Raw genomic sequence first — 19984 nt, 5'->3', positions numbered from 1 at the left:
CTGCAACAACTGAGGATGGTTTGCCAAGTCATCCTTCTCCATCCATTTGGCATCCATTGGTGAATAATTCTAAAACTTCACCAAGTACCTTCTGGAAACCTTACTCCTGATCTTCCTCTCTTTGTGCGCCAAAATCTGCTTTGGTATCAATATTTCATCAAGCTCTTAAACCTCCAGCTGAATTTCAGCAGATACATCCTCTGGCACATTTCCATGAAAAGATCTAAGCAAGCTCACATGAAAGGCATTGTGTATCCGCCAGTGTGGAGTCAATTTCAGCCTATAGCATGCATCATTGATCCTCTCCAACACTTGAAATGGCCCATAGTATCTCATAGACAGCTTTGGATACAATCGCTCTTTGCCCTTTCATCTTTTTCAGCCGTGCCTTTTCAAATTGCAGCAATACATAATTGCCCTCTGTAAAGTGCAAAGCACGCCTATGACAATCAGCTGCTCTCTTTTGCTTACCTTAGTGAAAACTAAGTAAGCTGAAAGATGAGTTTTCATTACTTGGATGTAAAATTGAAAGGGAAATTTGTCCCTGTTTTATCTACTTCTTTTGTGGCAGGGCAACAACTGCATTTGACTGCTTTTCAATCATTCTTCGCCACAAAACTTTGAATTTTCTCTCTACATCTTTCTCTCTCATCTCCCAGCCACTTCACAGCCTTGCTCCAAAGATCTTAGCATTTGAACCCTTGGAGGCTGAGAAATTGCAAATTTCTCTGCTGTAAACCCTAATTTACAACATAAATTAGGGTTTAGAAGCAGCCTCAGGAAGCGTGCTAGAAATTGAAAGCTCCAAGGCTTGGATTTTTCAAGGGCTGAAAATGATTTTCAGCTAAATTCAAGTGGAGGACTTGCCAAGCATTGAATTTGGGGCATTTCCATCATCTATGAAGCGGGTGAAGGCCAATTAAGTGCCCGAATCAAGGGGCAAATCAAATTGAAGACTTGCTAGTCACTTTGGACAACAAGGGGAGTTTGGATTACGAAGGGGATTGGAAGAATCCCATTGTAAATCGACTTTTTCTTCAATAAAGCTGAAGAAATACCGAAAGGGCGCCAATTTTGGGGCTAATCAAGTGTACATTGTCCAAGATCAATAGGTAAATTTGTATTTTCAGATTTGCATTTATTGTTTGCTACTATAATTAAGTTGTAATCAGGGATTTACCACCCTATTCGAGGAGGAATGCTGGTTACAACCACACTCTTAGACAAGCATATCTCTAGGTCCCTTGGGATACCCTCGGTCAATCCAGCATCCATTTTTTTGTACTCTTAGAGTCGGGCCTATAGGATTCATTGTCCTTAACTTTTCCCTTCTTATGCCTTCCGCTGTATTTTCTCACACACATACACATTTATTACATTGCACTTTCAATTAGCTTTTTCTTTCTATTATGTTTTGCTTTGGAGCATCTCCCTACTAACCTCTATGCTTGCAGATTCTTCTCTCTTTTGCAAGGTTTTGTATTTCAATGGGACTAACTTGTAGGTTTGCTTTGGTCCTTTCTAGGCTGGAGAAGTGGGGATGCGAGCCATTCCTATCATGGTTTCATCGTTCTAAGCGTATTTACTCTTCTTTCAGCATGGAGGCTTCCCCTCTCGAGACGGATCATGTAGCATCTCTCTTGATGCTATCTGTTGAGAATTAGCAATCACACTCACTAAACAGCCTCTTTGTATGGAGCTTCAGGGTCAAGGACATGCAGGCTAACGTATCCCATATGCACAATGGTGCCTACTGCAGTTTCCTACTTTCCTATAAAGCATTGTACTTGCTTCCTTTTCTTAATGAAAATGATAGTACTCTTTTCATTTCAGTGAAGTGTTAATGTCATTGTCCACATACACAAGATTGTGTTTATGAGTCCAAGTCTCAATCTTGGAACCTAATTCACTTGTGTAACAAACAGTGTCTTTATCTTATTCATCATGAGTCCACACTTCTTCTTTCATCCACCATAACTCACTGCCATGCTCTAGATCCCGCATTTCTCACATGGTATCAGAGCCCAGTTGGGCATGGCATTGCTTCCCCAGCCTCTCTTGATTCCTCTCAACCTCAATCTAGCTCAATGTCAGCTCATGACTTCATCTCCCAACTCTACTCTCACTGAAGCTTCCATGGCAGCCATAGCTAGCAGCACCCTGTCAGATTGAGCTGCTTATATCTCACTCCACAAGTCAAATCTCTTGGAGCTTCCTTCTGGAAAAGTATTCCCCAACTCACAAAGCTTCCCTATATCACATCAATCCATGACATTTGGCTATCTGAAGCTCAGCATTGTGAAAATTCTCAATCTCTGCTCTGTGTCTGCCATAGCCAGACAGGACCTACCTCACTTGGAGCTTCAATAACTTCTCAACCAGGCCACTTCAGCTCTTGATTCCTTCTAGGGGATTGTTCTTCTACTCAAGGCGCTTCATCCTGGCATATAAATCGACCACATTGCTGCGCCCTGACCCTGGCATTACAGAAATCGCAGAAACCTGTCCTGAACTGTTCCAAATCTAATCAAGTGCCCTGCGTGCTTCATACAGTTCATGATCTGGACGATTTTCATAGGGGTTTGATAGCCCATGATGTCAGCTTCCTAAGTATGTAAAAATTTTTGAAAATGATCAAGTATAGCTCCTACAATCTGAGAAAAACCAGGCCCCTGTCTCAAAAACCCTAATTCCACCATAGCTAAAATTTCTCAAGTTTTTTTTTTCCTCAGTTTTTCTCACTCCTGACACTAAACCAAGCTAAAGCCCACTCTAATCCGTTAACCCAGCATCAAATCAAGGAGGGGAAGGACTTGAGAAGATTGAAGAACGACCGAACGATCCCGAACAAGAAGAATCAAGCTCAACATCAATACTGATATAGTGTGTTTTCACACTGTCACTAACTGTGTCTCTTGACACACTGCATTCTGCTCTTCTACTGATAAAATCTCAGAATTCTGGTGTTGATTTGCTGCTGATCTTGCAACCTCAACATGGGAAAAGACTCTCCAAATGCTCGATTCAAAGGAGTCGGGTTTCACACCTGGCAAACCCGCATCAAGCTCATCTTGATGAAAAAGGGTCTCTGGGCCATCACAAATGGCAAAGAGAAGAAACCTCGGGACGCGGACCTTGTAACTACTTGGCAAAAGAATGATGACAGAGCCCAGGCCATTATCAAACTGGAGCTAGATGACAGTTATATCCACCATGTGGATAACTGTGAGACCTCACAGGATACATGGAAAAGACTTGACACCCTGTTCGGTGCACAATCTAAATCATCAAAGTATGGTCTCCTGATTGAGTTCTTCAGGCTTGAAATGAAGTCCAGCACATCACTTGCCACACATCTCAATTACATGGAAGGACTCCTAACCCAACTTGCAGGAATCAACATTAAAATGGATGAAGATGTTTGCATCGGTGTTCTACTTAAGAGTTTGCCTCCTGAATATAATAATGTATCAACAACTTTAATCAACATGCCAAATCCTGAACTTGTTGATATCCAGGCATCACTGTTAGAAGAGAAAAAGAAGCTAAAAACTAAGGAAGAACCAAGTACTTCTAGAGCTGTTGCCAACATTATATGCTGGCAACAGGTACAAAGGCAAGAAGGATCAGCTCTTCTGTGACTTCTGCAAAAGGACCGGACACACCGAGAAGTTCTGCCATACAAGAAAGAGATCCCAAAAGGCCTATCTAGTCGCAGTCAAAGAAGAAGAAGAAAATGAAGCAAAGGAAGAAGAAGATGAAGATTAAGACCACCAGGATCGGAAGGACAAGACTCATCAGTCCTTCTACTCTCATAACTCTGATAGACTGTTTTAAAAGCCTTGTACTTCCTTGCCCTAATGCTTCCTGCCATAAGCTTTGTAAACTCCTTATGTAACTTGGCATTACAGTCCCTGTACACTTTGTGAGGCCCCTGTTACAGCCTCTGGATGTCCATCATGTTTTGGTGCCCACACTTAGCCTTTTCTGCAACAGCCTCTGGTGTCTACCATGTTTGTGGTGTGTCCACACTTTGCAAGTGGTTCTCATTACAGCCTCTACACACTTTGTGCCTTTTTAGTTGTGATTGAGGAGGGGTGTTGAGAATCAGCAATCACACTCACTAAACAGCCTCTTTGTATGGAGCTTCAGGGTCAAGGACATGCAGGCTAACCTATCCCATATGCACAATGGTGCCTACTGCAATTTCCTACTTTCCTATAAAGCATTGTACTTGCTTCCTTTTCTTGATGAAAATGATAGTACTCTTTTCATTTCAGTGAAGTGTCAATGTCATTGTCCACATACACAAGATTGTGTTTATGAGTCCAAGTCTCAATCTTGGAACCTAATTCACTTGTGTAACAAACAGTGTCTTTATCTTCTTCATCATGAGTCCACACTTCTTCTTTCATCCACCATAACTCACTGCCATGCTTTAGATCCCGCATTTCTCACATATTATGGCAGTGGCTTCTACATTGCTCTTCCAAAAGGGTGCTTCATCTTTTTCATCATCATCTTCAACCATTCATCATGGTTCTCAGCACCACACGATGACTGACATTAGGCTCCTCTTCCTCCTCTAGCATCTACATCGAGGCTGAGAGGGGATTCCTACTCTTCTTGGTATTCTACAAGCTTCAACACTTTCCAAGTGGCACCTACTGCATGAGCATTCTTCAACATGTCACATACTTTGTATCTCATTGTGCTAAGCACCACTCCAGTGAATCCCAAGTTGTTTCCATTGATGGCTATTGTCACCACACCACCATACTCCATCACATGGATACCTCATCACCTTTTTTCCTCATCATCCACACCTTTGAGTGAATGGGTAAGCTTGTACTATTTTGTGATGTGTTGGGTGTACCCTCCCTACTCCCATCTTCTAGATCACCATTACTCAATCGACCGCATCCCATAAATTTTAACTCACTTTTTTTTTTTTAAAGTTCAATGTGGTCCCATCTGCTTTTGTAAGGCTTGGTAGGCCACTAGACAACCGACGTGACCTTCTGTTGGATGCCCTGTTCTCTCTAGGGTGACTACTTGGACTCCCTTAATAAGATAACCATTGCCTCTATAGTCTTGCTAGGCCACTGGGCAGCCGATGTGCACCCTTTGTCCAATGCCCTAGCTGCTTTGGGTGGGACGCATTGGGATAAGTAAAAAATCAAAGTGGTTGGCCTAACCTTATGGCCTCAGCTAAAACACGCATTTCAATTGATTAGCATTCTTAAACAGCCCCAAAACACACTTAATTTATGAAAAACCCTGAAAAGGGAAGCAGTCCAAGAGAGTTTCAATGGTCCCTCCAAAAAACCCTAATTCTTCGGGGCACCCTTCAACATCTATAAATAGACAAGCTAACCCAATTCAGCCTAGTCCAACCTGTGCAGGTTTCTCACCCTTGAGTGCAAATTTCAGCCATCAGTCCACATTCACATGGCTGTCCAGTCCCGACGACTGCTGCCACACCTTCCCTTTGCTGCATTTACACCTCCAATATGTAGGCGACAGCTGGCAGCCCATTTGCCTCATCAAGCCGCCTTCTACTATTGCTGCGTTTGAACATCTTCATTAATTGGAGGCAACTAGCGACTGCATCTACAACTTGTGTTTGGTGTCTTCTCTCCAGACCACAACTTCCTTCATCAGGCAACAGCTCCTCCTCATCTAGCCATAGCTACCAACCCTCTTTTGCACCTGTCCAGCTTGCGTTTGTTGGTATTCCAAGTCCTCCTAACACCTATGTTTCCTGCATCCTCTCCATCCTACACTCGGACTAGTGGTCACAGACTCCGGATCCATCTCCAATGGACGTCACTCTACGACTCTTTGCTCTACCCTTGAGTATCTGTACACTCTTACATCATTTACAGTATTCATTCACTTCAGAGTTGTGTTTTTCTCTCCCTTCTTAGGTTTGTGTTTGAGTTTCTGAGTTTGAGTTTTGATTTTGCATTTAGGGTTTGAGTTTTGCTTTTTGTGTCTATGTCTCTCTCTTTGTGTTTCTGTCGTGGTCGTACATCGTGTGTTTCCTCAATACAAACCCTACCAGTTTTCTTCACACAACTCCCCTTCCCAAAAAGAAGTTGTAGAGTGTAGAAACCGAACAGTCTTGAGCATGGCACGCTCTATGTTGTTTGCAGCAAAGATTTCCGATCGTGTATGGGTTGAGGCTGTTAGCATTGCACTATACATCCTCAATTGATGCCCGACCGTGGCAATTCTTCAACGGACTCCCTACGAGGCATTCTTTGGCAAGAGGCCTCTTATTTCCCACTTCAGAGTCTTCGAGAGTCATACATACGCACACACACCTGACGACAAGATAGAAAAGCTCACTCCCTGAGCTAATCTGTTGATCTTTGTGGGATATTCTTCCGAAGTGAAAGCCTATTATTTGTTTGATCCTCGGCAAACGAGGTGATCATTAGGAGGGATGTCGTCTTTGATGAGAGGGACATAGTGCAATCTTATGCACCGGAATCTGAGTCCTTACCTCAACCCACATCTTCAGACATTGTGCCTTTTGAGCCAGGTCTACTGCCCACTCCTGACCTTCTTGCAGATTCTTCCACCGGATTGCTCTCCGAAGGGCCCTAGAAGATCTGCTTGGCTTGCTCTTCAAGCTTCATATACTTCAGTCTTTACGGTTGATCACATTGCACATTTCAAGCCAAACAATTGGCAAGAGGCTCTCCATGACCCTCTATGGCGTGAGGCCATGGAGAAGGAACTAGATATTATTGATTGGAATGAGACTTGGACCTTGGTGGATTGTCCTAGTCACAAAAAAGATCATCGGGACAAAGTAGATTTTTAGGACCAAGCTAAAGGCTAATGTGACTCTAGACAAGTACAAGGCTCACCTTATAGTGCAAGGTTTTCACCAAAAGCAACGTATTGATTATGAGGAGACCTTTACACCCACTGATTGGATGACATCCTTTCTTTTGCTCGTTGCTTGCTGCTCACCATAGTTGGCCACTATACCAAATGGATGTCAAGTGCGCTTTTCTAAATGGTTATTTGGAGGAGGAAGTCTAGGTGAAGTAGCCACACGGATTTCCTTATGCAGACCATTTGGATAAGGTGTTTCGTTTGCAAAAAGCTCATATGGGCTCAAGCAAACTCTGAGATCTTGGTTCCAAAGGATGGACAAGTTCTTACAGACTCATGGATACCATTCTATTACCCTTTATCCAAATCTCTATGTCCGCACTACATGCACAAGGATCAGCAGTATCTTGCTATATGTCGATGACTTACTTATCACTGGTTTAAATTCTATTGCCATAGTGGAAATTAAGGCCACAAACTTTTTTCTGCCTTTGAGATGACTGACCTCAGTCTGTTATCTTATTTCTTGGGAATGGAAGTAGTTCGTTCTAGGGGAAGTCTGTGTGTCTCATAGCAAAAGTACGCCCTTTAACTTGTAAAACAGTATTGCACGAATCAAACATGACCTATGGCCACACCTCATAATCCCATTGTCCATCTGTCGAAGGATACCCTAGGTCAGCCCTTTGATGCACACACCTATCGCTCTATTGTAGGAAAACTTCTTTGGTTGATTCATACTAGGCCAGATTTAGCATACTCGATTAGTGTTCTTAGTCAATATTTTTCAACACCTAAGATGTCACATTGGATTGCTTATCTTCGTGTGTTGAGAAATTTAAAGTGTACTTTTCATTATGAACTAACTTATGAACATGGTTTATGCTTGCAGGGTTACATTGATTCTGACTGGGCAGGAGATCCTAATACCCGACATCCCCATGGTGATTACCTATTTTCCTTGGGCATGGCTCCCATTTCTTGGTCATGCCACAAGCAGGAAACGATGGCGGATTCCACGGTGAAGGCTGAGTATAGGGCTCTCTTACCACTCAAGCCATCTATCTAAGAAGCTTGCTGGTTGCACTTCAATTCCCCTATGTTTCTCCTACAGTTATCTACTGCAACAACCAAAGTGTCATTGCCCTTGCGGACAACCCGATCATCACACCTCAAAAATTTTGCAGACATTTTGACCAAGGGGTCAATCTGCCAATCCTATACTACATCCTACCTCGGATTTGACTTGGGTCCACCCTCCTCTACTTCTTTAGATTGACGAGGAGAGGATGCTTTCCTCGTGCTTCTTCCTCCAATTTGAGAGGGGGTAGTTTCTTCTCTTGCACAATGACAATAATGATGTTTACAGTTTAGCTTTGGACATTTCCGACATTTATTCTTTGTATTGTACTTACGGACATTTGTAACTTCATCTGTACTGTCAAAATAATATGATTGTAAAAGGGTAATGGAACAAGAAAACAATTCCCCTACAAGGATACTATCCAGTGGCATTATTATATCGCATTCTACATGAGGATGAAATCTTGCATAACCCTTTGCATTTCCCCATGCAATGGCACTCTATTCATATAGACATGCATCTGTGTGCATTTATCCCTTTTCGGTCTTTCATGAGTAATCAACTCTAGATCTACCATATTCGTGGCATTGTATATGGCAATTCTCTTAAGGCAATTTTTCCCTATGCTTGCATGCTGGCTTTTCTTATCTTGCTTGCTTCCCCGTCTTGCCTTTCTCTCCACATATTCTCCATAAGATTGGTCCACACACACACACACTTCAATATTCCTAGGCACTTATCCTATTAGTGTGTGGGATTGCTTTGCTTGTTATATGAAGGTAGTGGGATCATCCATCCTTATTTTTCCGTACTTCAAGCCACAGTGACTCAATCGAACTAAAACTAATTTTTCAAACCCTCACTACTAAATCTTTTGAAAAAATCAAACCAACGCCCTTTTTTTTAAAATCCATTGTTGATTCCATCTGCCTTTGCAAGACTTGGTAGACCCCTAGGTAACTGACACGCACCCTTGGTCTGATGCCCTACTCTCTTTGGGGTGATCACTTGAGCTCCCTTGGTAAGATAGCCATCGCCTTTGTGAACTTGGTAGGCCACTAGGCAGCCGACGTGCAACCTTTGCCCGATGCCCTAGCTACTTTGGGGTGGAGCGCCTTGGGATAAAAGACTATGTATATTAAGGGCTTATATCTCATGGCTCTATTTTGGACCTAAGAGGAAGTGTTGGGTTAAAAATGCATTAGCTTGACTTAAATAGCCCCAAAACATGCTTAATTAATGAAGCAAACCTTATATTTTAAAAAGAAATGCAATCCTAGAGAGTTATTGTATCCCACATACAAAACCCTAATTTGGATGCTCCAAACTCTCTATAAATAGGCATGTAGCCCACCACTCTCCCTTAATCTCGTTTTTGCAAATTATAGGTATTTCAACTTGCTGCCCATATCCTGAACGTGAAGGACATCAACATTCATGGTCCAAGCTGGCCATTGCTGTCTACAACAGTTTGGCGACCATTTCTAGTCTACCACACATTGTTCGGAGCTGATTTCAGCCTATTAGCTACTGCTACTCATCTTCTTACTTGCATTTTTTGTCTTTCCCTCTCCTCACTTGCGTTTTTAGTCTTTCTCTTTCCTCCACTGCTATCTGCATTAGATCCAACCTTCCTTGGCTGCATTTGCTGGTGTTTGACATCCAAAGGCTGCTTACTACATTTCAGGATCCATTCGGCGTACGACACACTCTCTAGCTCATTACCCCTACCCTAATCCTTGAGATATAGAAGTTCGTGGTACACTATTCATTCTCTACACAATGTGTTTGCTACATAAGCATTGTATATTCAACAGTCATTCACTTCATTATTATCTGTATTCATTGTCTCTGAGTTACCCTACAATATCTAAAGGGTACACAAAGAAAGTGTATTTGCTATGGGCAGGGTGCACTTAGTCTACAGGGTTATTGTGATGCAAACATGGCAAGTGACTTGGATACTCGCAAGTCCACTAGCGGGTATGTCTTTATAGTTGCTGGTGGGGCCGTTTCTTGGTGCTCCAAATTGCAGAACATCGTAGCACTGAGTACTACCAAAGCTGAATACATATCAGCTACTAAAGCTTCTAAGAAAGCTATATGGTTGAGCAAACTTGCAGAGGATCTCGGCATGTCTATGAGTACTCCAGTGTTGGAATGTGATAGCCAGAGTGCTGTGTAACTAGCTAAGAATGCCATGTATCATTCACACACAAAATATATAGATGTGCCATATCACTTTATCAAACAGATTCTAGAGGATGGTCTAATTACATCAATCAAGTTCAAAACACAGGACAACCCTATAGATGTTCCCACTAAAAGTTTAAGCAAGGCTCAACATGAGCATTGCATACGACTAGTGGAAGTTGGTTAAAGGTTCACTTCCAACCTTTAAGTGGGAGGTTGCTGGGATATAAAGGTCCTTTATTCACCTCCGTGTATCATACACGTGTATTATTATGTTGTACATGTGAATCCACCCTTACGTGCCCCAAGTATAAATACATTTTATTCTGTGTACCAACACATTGTTGGTACACCCAAAATCATATCGTACTCACTTTGTCACTCTCACTGACCTGCACACTTCTGCTACAACACACTTGTTGAGCTAAAAATGCATTAGCTTTACTTAAACAGCCCCAAATCTTGCTTAATTAATGAAGAAACCTTGTTTATTTAAAAGAAACGCGATCCTAGAGAGTTTGTGTCCCATAAGCAAAAACCCACTTAGGAGGGCCCAAACTTTCTATAAATATATATGCTGCTCTCCATTCAGCTGTCAATCTCGTTTATGCAAATTTCAAGTATTTCAGCTTGCTGCCCACACCCCGTTCACGGAGAACATCTCAACCGATGCTGTCCATTGCTGTCTACATCAATTGGTGCCTGATTTCCAGCCCTCTTCTCGCAAATTGGAGCTGATCCCAACCAAGCAACTGTTGTTCCTGCACAAACCTGCTGCCATACTGCCTGCCACATCATCTGCAACCTCTATTTGGCAGTTTTCTCTCTCCTCCGGCTGTTGCCTAGCTTCTACAAGCCGTCGCTAGGCTGTCCCCAGCCTGCATTTGGCAGTTTTCTCCCTCCTGCATGCTGTCCTACCTGCGTTTTTAGTCTCTCTCCTACAGCCTGCGTTTTTAGTCTTTCTCTCTCCTCACCATTGCGTTTGCTGGTGTTCAACATTCGGAGGCTACCTTGCTGCGATTCAGGATCGTTCAGAGTACAACACACTCTCCAGCTCATTACCCTTGCCCTAATCCTTGAGATACAGGAGTTCGAGGTTTAGTATTCATTCACTGCATAGTGTGTTTGATATGTGAGCATTGTATATTTGATAATTATATCACTTCAGTTATTTTCAATGCTCATTGTCTCTGAGTTACGCTAAACCTAACTGAGTTCTTTTATCAATCTGTGCTTTGTCGTACAATTGTTATTTGTGTTTCTGTGTCAAAGTATTTTTTTACAGCACTCTCAACACAACATGCTGAATTTACAAGATCAACTTGGAGATCAACACAATTATGTGGCCTTATTGTATCATATCAAAAGCCTTCCCTATGTTCATTTGCAGCAAGATAATGTACCATTGGAGTGCATTTGGAATTTTCTATACCCATATCATGTTGTAGATATTGCAAATGATCTGTCATCTAGAAGCAAACCTATATTGAGCTGGATATTAACTAATCATGTTGAGCGTGGGTGGATGCTAGTCTGAAATATTCCATAGTTTTCTCTATGAACCAATCTGTTTGCCTCTTTTCTATGACTATGATTGACTCGATATCATCAGCAATGAAGAAATTTTAAGCAAGCTCCAATATTGGCAAAACAATTCACAAATCAAACCATCCCTTCCAACCGGTCTCCATGTGCCCAGTGCCTTGATTGCATTGGAAATCTTGATAACTGTAAAAGGGCCTCCAATTCGTTTGTAGCATTGGCCAAAAGCTAAAGATTGAGCATGAGATCTAATATAAGTTAGCTTCGGAAAGCTGTTGAAAATGTCAACAACACTTGCTCTAATTTTTAGTTCAATCTCTTTGCAACTTGGACATCTATAAACATCATTTCTATTTTTGTCTCAAAGAATTAGCCTCAAAGGACGTTAATATCTCTCTCTCTCTCTCTCTCTCTCTCTCTCTCTCTCTCTCTCTCTCTCTCTCTCACACACAGCAGTTCCACATTCTATCTAGCCTACACATCATTTTGTACTCATCAGCTACGTATTGTTCACTATTCAAGTTCCATTTAGTTAGTCATAGCATTAGATGACAGCTATTCTAGGACACATAGGAAATTCCCTAACTTTTCAGATGTAATGAAACTAGCCTTCCTTTTTGGAGAGGGTGGTAATTCCCCGATTAAGGACTTAAATACAGCAATCGACAAATAAAGGTAAAATTGAAATGCACAATTTACCTTCATAATCTTGGACAATAGACGTCTGATTGGCCCCAAAATTGGCACCCCTTTCGGTATTTCTTTAACTTTAATTGCTAATGGATTGAGTACAAGTTGAGATTCCACAATCTCCTTTGTTGATCCAAAATCCCCTTGTTGTACAAACAATCAAAACCAATTTGGGCAAATTGCCCCTTGATTTTCACCCGGAATTTGTATAAATGGAACCACCAACTAGCCAAATGTTGCCCCAACTCACAATGAATGGCTTGGCATCTAAAACCCATGTCAATTCCACAAATTTCAGGTGCTTATTTCAATGTATAATGTCTTCTCCTATTGGCATGGTTCCCAAGGTGGCTGCTAAACCCTAATTTCTATAGAAATTTAAGGTTTACAACAAAGATCGTTTTGTTGTCCACCAAATTTGGCTGCGATATACTCAAAATGGCTGAGAAATGCTGAGATCTCGAGAATGGGTTGGAGAAGGTGAGAGAAAGTCAAGATGAGAGAGAAATCTGATTTTCGTCACGAGAAAACCCTAAATTCTGCCTACTGCCTGCTCCAGCCTGCATTTAATGCAGTCACCTACTGCCAAACACCTCCAAAATGCTATCACCTGATCAGCAATGCTGTTGCCAGCCCTTGAAAGGTGACTCCTTGCTGTCCCCTGCCTGCTAAGGCCCCAAATGGCTATCTACTGAGTAGCGAATTGTTGTTTTCTGATCAAAAAATGGACCAGCAGCTGTCTCTTTTTTTTTTTCGTAATCCAGCAGCTCTCTCTCTCTCTCTCTCTCTCTCATGCGGAACCCATGCGAGACATTGTAGGATGACCAAGCTCCATGAGCAGTTTCACACCATACTTGGAACACATATGAATTGTACCCAGCCTATATACCACCTTGTACCTACTCAATTCATTTATCATAGCATTAGATGCTAGCCTTACTGGGACCTGGAAAGTTTTCCAGACATTTTGTATGTAACGTTTTGGTCTCATAGGCCACCTTGGCCTTTCCTAGACGTTAATATCACACACACACACACTCTCTCTCTCTCTCTCTCTCTCTCTCTCTCTCTCTCTCTCTCTCTCTCAAGCTGTAAACTAACTGAATGGCTAAGACCCAGCCCCCAAAAACGTTTTCTTAGTTTGCATGGGCATTCTTGCCAAGTGGCAGCCTTCTAGACCCATTTTTCAGCATTATCCAATCATTTAATTAATTTTCAAAATCCTTGAAATTAATTTCGGCCCTTCTGACCCTGCCCAAAATTAAATGTGACCATCCATAATTAAATTGGCTAGGCCATTTGCAACCTAGAGTGGTCCCCAACCTTTGTTGACCCTTAGTCTAGCATTAATTAATTAATTCATGCTAGTCCCTAGTATCACCACTGACACTTATTGGCCAAATAACTATCCCAAGGTCAAAATGACACCAACTAACCCCTAGACCCCAACTTGCATAACTTATCACAACTTTTGTCTTTGATATGCATTGCATCCTCGGGGTCCTTGTGTTGAGCTAAAGCATGCACTACTTGCTAATTAGCCTCTTAAATAGCCCCAAAACACACTAAAAAATGCTATTTTAGAGTAAAACCCTAAAACGGGGAGCGGTTCAAGAGAGTTCAATGGAAACCCTAAAACAGGGAGCGGTTCAAGAGAGTTCAGTGGAAACCCTAATTTTTGGGGCGCCCTTCCACATCTATAAATAGACACGCTACCCCCGTTCAGCCTCATTCCGTCTATGCAGGTTTCTCACTCCATGTGCAGATTTCAACCATCAGCCTCCTCCCACGTGGTTGTCCAGCCCTCAAGACTGTTGCCACTCCATCTGTGTTTGCTCCTGCTGCTAGCGCCTTCATCCATGCTAATGTCAACTGTTAACGACATCATCATCTGCTGCAATTTGATCATCCACTTGGGATCCGTCTCTGGTGGACGTCACACTCCAACATTGCTCTACCCTTGAGCATACTGTACACTCTTACATTCATTTACAGCATTCATTCACTTCAAAGTTGTGTTCTCTCTCTCCCTTCTTCTGTTTGTGTTTGACTTTCTATGTTTGAGTTTTGAGTTTTGGGTTTAGGGTTTGAGTTTTGCCCTTTGTGTCTGTGTCTGTCTCTTTGTGTTTATGTCGTGGTCATACACTCTATGTGTCCTCAGTGCAAACCCTAGCAGTTTTCTTTACACCTTGGTCTGTTACCCTGAAATAATTCACATGGACATCACATGTGCTAAAACAACCTTGCACATTTGATTAACAACTTAATCAAATGTTATCAACAAGATTAAAGCATCTCAAAATTTCACGTCCTCGAGACATGTAACACTTTGGTGTCATAGGCCGATTAGGCCTTTTGAATATGTTAAACTCTCTCTCTCTCTCTCTCTCTCTCTCTCTCTCTCTCTCTCTCTCTCTCTCTCTCTCCATCCATCCATCCATCCATCCATTTATCTAGCTATCTCTCTATCCATCTCATCTACCTGCATGCTGAAACCAACCTTCCTCCTCAAATAGGGTGGTAAATAACCTGATTAAGCACTAATTACAGCAATCATAAAATTCACAAAAAAACTAAAAATGCACACTTTACCACTTCAATCTTGGATATTGGACACCCTGTTGACCCCCAAAACTGGCACCCTTTGCAGTATTTCTTTATTTTAAATGGCAAATGGAAGAGTACAATTGAGATTCTCAATCTCCTCTACTAATCCAAGTGCCTCTTGCTAGCCTCCAAACCAATTTGCCCCTTGGTTTACTTAGGGATTGACCTTCACCCTGCTCCTTGAAAGACAATTCAGCCCCGAATTTGATATTGGTTGGCCAACCTCTTAAATATCTTCTTCTAATGGCTCAAACTATTAAAAAATGTTAAGATAACTTGAGAGATGGCTTGGGGATGAGAGAGCATGCTTTAGCGAGAGAAATTTCAGAGTTTCATCAGGAGAAACACTAAAAAACTACTGCTGCCCTTTTCAAACAGCCATAGAAGCTATCATCTACAACTTAGAACCGCTAGAAAGACTGTTGCCCTCTCTTGTATGCTGTCATTTGTACGAGCAAGACCTTGGGCTGATGTCACTTGCTCTTGGAGGACTCCAAACTATTGTCACATGATATAGAACTAATCCTTGGTGACTGCATCAACACCTCTCCTTGCTTTCTAACAACCTCCCTCTCTCTTATAATGGTTGGAATAGACTTCTATGAGCCATGCCTAGTCTCTAATGTCACCATTGACATTAGTGGCTAATAAACTAGTCTAAGTCCACATCTGAGACCAAGTACCACCTAGTACTTGTCAATATAACTTATTACAACTTTTGCCTTTGGTACAAAGTGACATCTCGAGTCTTGGGTCCCACATTGTGAAATAATTAACTTGCACCTCACATGTGCAAGTGACATTAGCACATTTGATTAACTTGTAATCGAATGCTAAGCAACGCAATAAAATTTCATGTTGTCGTGACACCTAGATATCCATGTATGTATCCATCTATCCATTCCACCCCCTCCCTTACTTTATCCCTCCATTGACATTGTAATATACATCACTTTGCACTATATATCACATACTACACTTTGGACAGTAGTCCCTGATATTTAGTGATTACTACCCATTGTGCATGGTTTTGTCTCGACATTTCTTTCTTTCTCTCTCCAACTCAACCAATTATGCTCAGAGTAAAATTCCAAGTTATTCTTACCACCTAGACCAAAGGTAAACTTTGTTCTAAAAAAGGATAGCTTGTCACGTAACACTTCTAAACATTCAGCATAGAAATTATGTCACACACTATAGCCACAACTACACTGATGCAAGGAGACCTATGCCATGACATTTAGGGAAATTTCATGAAAGCTTCACAATAGATTGCAAGGCTTCACCCACTTTAGACACCATCAAAATACAGCTTCCCCTAAGTGATTAGATGGAAGAAAATATGCACTTTTATATTTCAAACAGATTGCAGCTCCTTTGCCCATGGTCTAAAATGAGATGACAGAAACCACTTGCATTAACAGGATTCAACAAAGTCGTGAAGACTGGTTGCTCACCTTCTGTAATTTTAGGCTGGTAACCATCCGCAGGTGACTTCGGCATGAGCAAGAAGTTTGCTTGGGACAACCCAAGGATAGCCATCAAATGCAATACAGAAAGTAGTTCATACCGAGCATCTGTTAGACAAGTCTCCTGCAAAAGAACATGCTCCTTAAACCTGGGTGTACAGATTATCTATATAAAATTTATCACACATATAAAGCCAGATATGTGGGTTTTGAACTGAACCATCAAGAACTAAACCCCTCTTTTTCATTGTCACATTTAAGACAATACAGAGGCAGGCCAAAAAATCTATTCATGATACAAAAGTGCACTGTTCCATTGAATTCAGTATGAAACCACTATTCTCCAAATCATTGTTTGCAAGGAACTACCTATACGATATGTGTCTATGTGAAACATTCGGTATCCATTGATAACACTCCACTTCAGATTTCTTTAAATAAGATGGTTAAGTGCCAAGCCCATGTGTATTTGGAAATGGATTCCGGATCAAAATGGATGTTGAACTAGCAAAAAACCACATCCAAGAGCAGCACTGAAGTGACAAACCTGCTCAGAGTCCTCTTGATTGATCCAAGAAAAAGCTAACACTTCTTTCAGCTTGTCTGTCAGCATCAACTCCATGGTTATTCATGCAAAACTCAAAAAAGCACCAAGACAAAAAGATGAAAACGTCTGACCAAAATTAAATCTACCTTGATTAATCAGACCAAGTAGTACTGGAAGGTAGTCTTCTACTGCTCCTTGAAGATCCCCTATGGTAGACCCGCCTAAAAAACAAGCACTATAATGTAAACTGACAGTTGCCAGGGGACGTGCAGATACTATCCATCTCAAAATATAAGTGCAAGATAGTGCAACTAAATCTAGATGACTGAAGCTCACATTGAGGTCCCTGGTTGCACCAAAAGATCTGTAAATGTAGAAATGTAGGTGAAAATCCCAGTGTGAAACGATGAACTCTTCTGCTATAGACTTTGAAATGTTTTGATGAGGGATAAAAATAGTCCATAGTGGTGGGTTCTTACAGGTTTATTTGTTGTGCACATCACTGTAGGTTCATGTTTCCACACTAATCTATCCATCTGAATCATAAAATATATGCAAACACGAGTGGTGACACAGATGAGAGGAGATGATGAAAGTGTGCTTACTCTAGTATAACCTCATGTGTGCTCACTCTAGTACAATCCTAATGTGAACGCATGTCGGTACACAAGAACACTGCATAACTAATCAGCAGAGTTGACAGATGTACCGCAGGAAACATGCGATTGAACATTTTGCTGTGCAGGAGCACCCTTCCGCTTTGAGAGTCTTGGTCCGGCAGCATGGCCTTCCCCTAAAGCCATCACTTCAATGCGAGTGCGTAGCGCAACCAGATGTTCCACCAAATTGGATGAGACAAGGCCATTAAGACATTTTGCAACATCTGTTGTTCTGTTAGGAGCCCTTAGTCCCGGCACGAACACAAAGACGGCTCCCCCTTGTGATTGATAAGTGGTGCCCCTGTCATCTTTGGCTAAAGACTGTATACAACCCATAATTCTGCGAAACAAAGACAAAGAGAATACACTCCAGACTCAATGAGTTGTCTTCCCTAAGATATTAACTGTGGTAGCTCTGATTTCTACCACGATCTGATTGCTTAAAGATAAGAAGCAACCCACAATACATGTTTGGATGAATCACGATTCACCATGCGAATAATCTCGAGTCTAGAACATGTACTGCTTGATTTAAATCGATTAAGCAGGCCTGTTTGCGGCTAGTAATCGCAATCTTAAGCTTAATTGGAAGCAATTAAGCAGGCCACTACTCTCACAGTAAGCTGAACTTGAGAGATGGTTTGAAGCAGAAAATAATTGGTATCAGGAAAAAAAGGAAGGATTGATTGGAATTACCTCCACTGGAGCTCAGATGATAACCGATTCCTGCATTGATCTCTTGTTCCAGGCTCTGGATTCAGAAGAAGAAAAGCTCAAGATGTGTGAAGGGAAGGTGCGATGATTGGAATTGCGCGCATGTGCTGATAGGCCAGTAATAATTAGGCCTTTTTTTCTCTGATAAAAGGGAATGGGGGAGCGGGGGTCGGTGCGATGTGATGAAGAAGACTGCACGCAATGGGCAAACAGAGGAAGGAAGGCTGAGCTTCAAAGCGACCGTAATGAGAGAAGGAAGGACAACAAGTTACAACAATAGGAAATGCGGGAGTATCCCACATTTAAGGCATACACGGAAACAGAGAGAGAGAGAGAGAGAGAAAGGGGGGTACATACAGGGGGGCTAACGCAGAGAGAGGAAGACGAGGCAAAAAGAAAAAGCTTTCCCTTGTCGTGCTGCAGAGGAAAAAGGCAATAGGGGCGGCAAATTGATACGAGTAACAGAAAAACCCTCTCTCTCTCTCCCACCTCTTTCTCTCTCTGATTGATTGTTGGGAGCTCCTCACCGCTATTCCATCTCCGGCTATGGCTAAGTAGGGCTTCCCTTTCTCGAAAGCCACGTGTACAATAGAAATCACACAAAAGAATATAGTAAGTGCTCATAGAATACTTTTAAAAGGTTGGGATCTTGGAGCTAGTGTGCGTTCCCATGCATGTCAGCTGACCGGCTGGTCACACTGGTATGGGTTTACTTTCATCATGTGGATACACCACGCACATGACTTATGTGTTATTGCTGCTCATTCTCCATGTCTAACTACATGTATCTAATAACACGTCAAGTTGACTTCGTAAGTTCCCATTTGAGGACGTACCTTGTCGGTTGCATTTAGCCCCATTGTAGCCAAAGTTACAATTAACACATCCCATCCATGCTATGAATGACAAAACTCAAGTCAAAATAATTGTCCATGCGTGGATTAAGGCTACTCCTAACACACACAAGTCCACTTAACTTTCATGCCTTCATATCAAATTGTGTGTAAGTAGTTAATTGAACTAGACTATCCTGTTTAATGCAATAATGGAGAGGCCTAGTAGCTCTTCATAGCAAAGTATGGAAGTTTAAACCTTAGATTATATGTTAGTTGAGAGCATTGGACTAGTGTTGAGAGGGAAGGGTGGAGTCGAACTAAGCTCCTAGGTGGGAAGGTCTGACACATTAAGCACTAGGGCAAGAGCCTTAGTTTGTCATTGGTTAAGGTTAATGTTAGTTGACAGTCCATTGGACGAGGGTCGAAAGGGAAGGGCAGAGAGGAGTTGAGTGTGTAGGTGGAAAAGTCCAACGTGGCTAAGCACTAAGGTAGGAAACTTTGCATCATTCTACTCCATCTTACATGTACAGGCAGAGGTAGGCAAGTGAAGTACATGCACTGCAACGTAGCAATAAATTCAAAAGGAACCCAAAGGAGACATAGACCTACACACCTATACCAAGCATGCAAAGGAGGGGCAGGATTATAAGTCCATATAGCTAAAGCCTATCAAGTCATGCTTTAATCTCTTTAAGATATTAAAGGATGCTCAACCCCAAACCGTCATCATGAGAAAGTGGATAGCAATCGCACATGTGCCAAGGGGTAAGTAGGAAGGAATCCATTGGCAA

The 19984-nt window shown here is 41.9% G+C and overlaps 1 protein-coding gene across 4 annotated transcripts in view; it reads right to left on the bottom strand.

The window, feature by feature from the left end:
• LOC148010464 (uncharacterized) overlaps positions 1-18865 on the bottom strand; it is a 64707-nt gene extending 45842 nt beyond the window's left edge. The window contains exons 1-5 of one of the 4 annotated variants that reach the window (XR_015689435.1): positions 18340-18865; positions 17694-17983; positions 17131-17205; positions 16985-17040; positions 16426-16561 (exon numbers count right to left, since the gene is read on the bottom strand). Coding sequence is in view for 1 of the 4 variants with exons in the window: in XM_087671148.1 (XP_087527274.1) it covers positions 16426-16561; positions 16985-17040; positions 17131-17205; positions 17694-17979 (553 nt within the window). In the remaining 3 variants the exon portion in view is untranslated. The remainder of the gene's footprint in view (positions 1-16425; positions 16562-16984; positions 17041-17130; positions 17206-17693; positions 17984-18339) is intronic. The other 3 variants (XR_015689434.1, XR_015689433.1, XM_087671148.1) reach the window with 3 other exon arrangements.
• Between the last annotated feature and the right edge of the window lie 1119 nt (positions 18866-19984).

The sequence above is a fragment of the Lygodium microphyllum genome, chromosome 29 (assembly GCF_053477565.2).
Source record: "Lygodium microphyllum isolate KBCC chromosome 29, Lygodium_microphyllum_v1.1.10, whole genome shotgun sequence".
NCBI lineage: Eukaryota > Viridiplantae > Streptophyta > Polypodiopsida > Schizaeales > Lygodiaceae > Lygodium > Lygodium microphyllum.
Note: the sequence above shows the minus strand (reverse complement) of the source record. Positions and strands in the feature narration are given on the sequence as shown.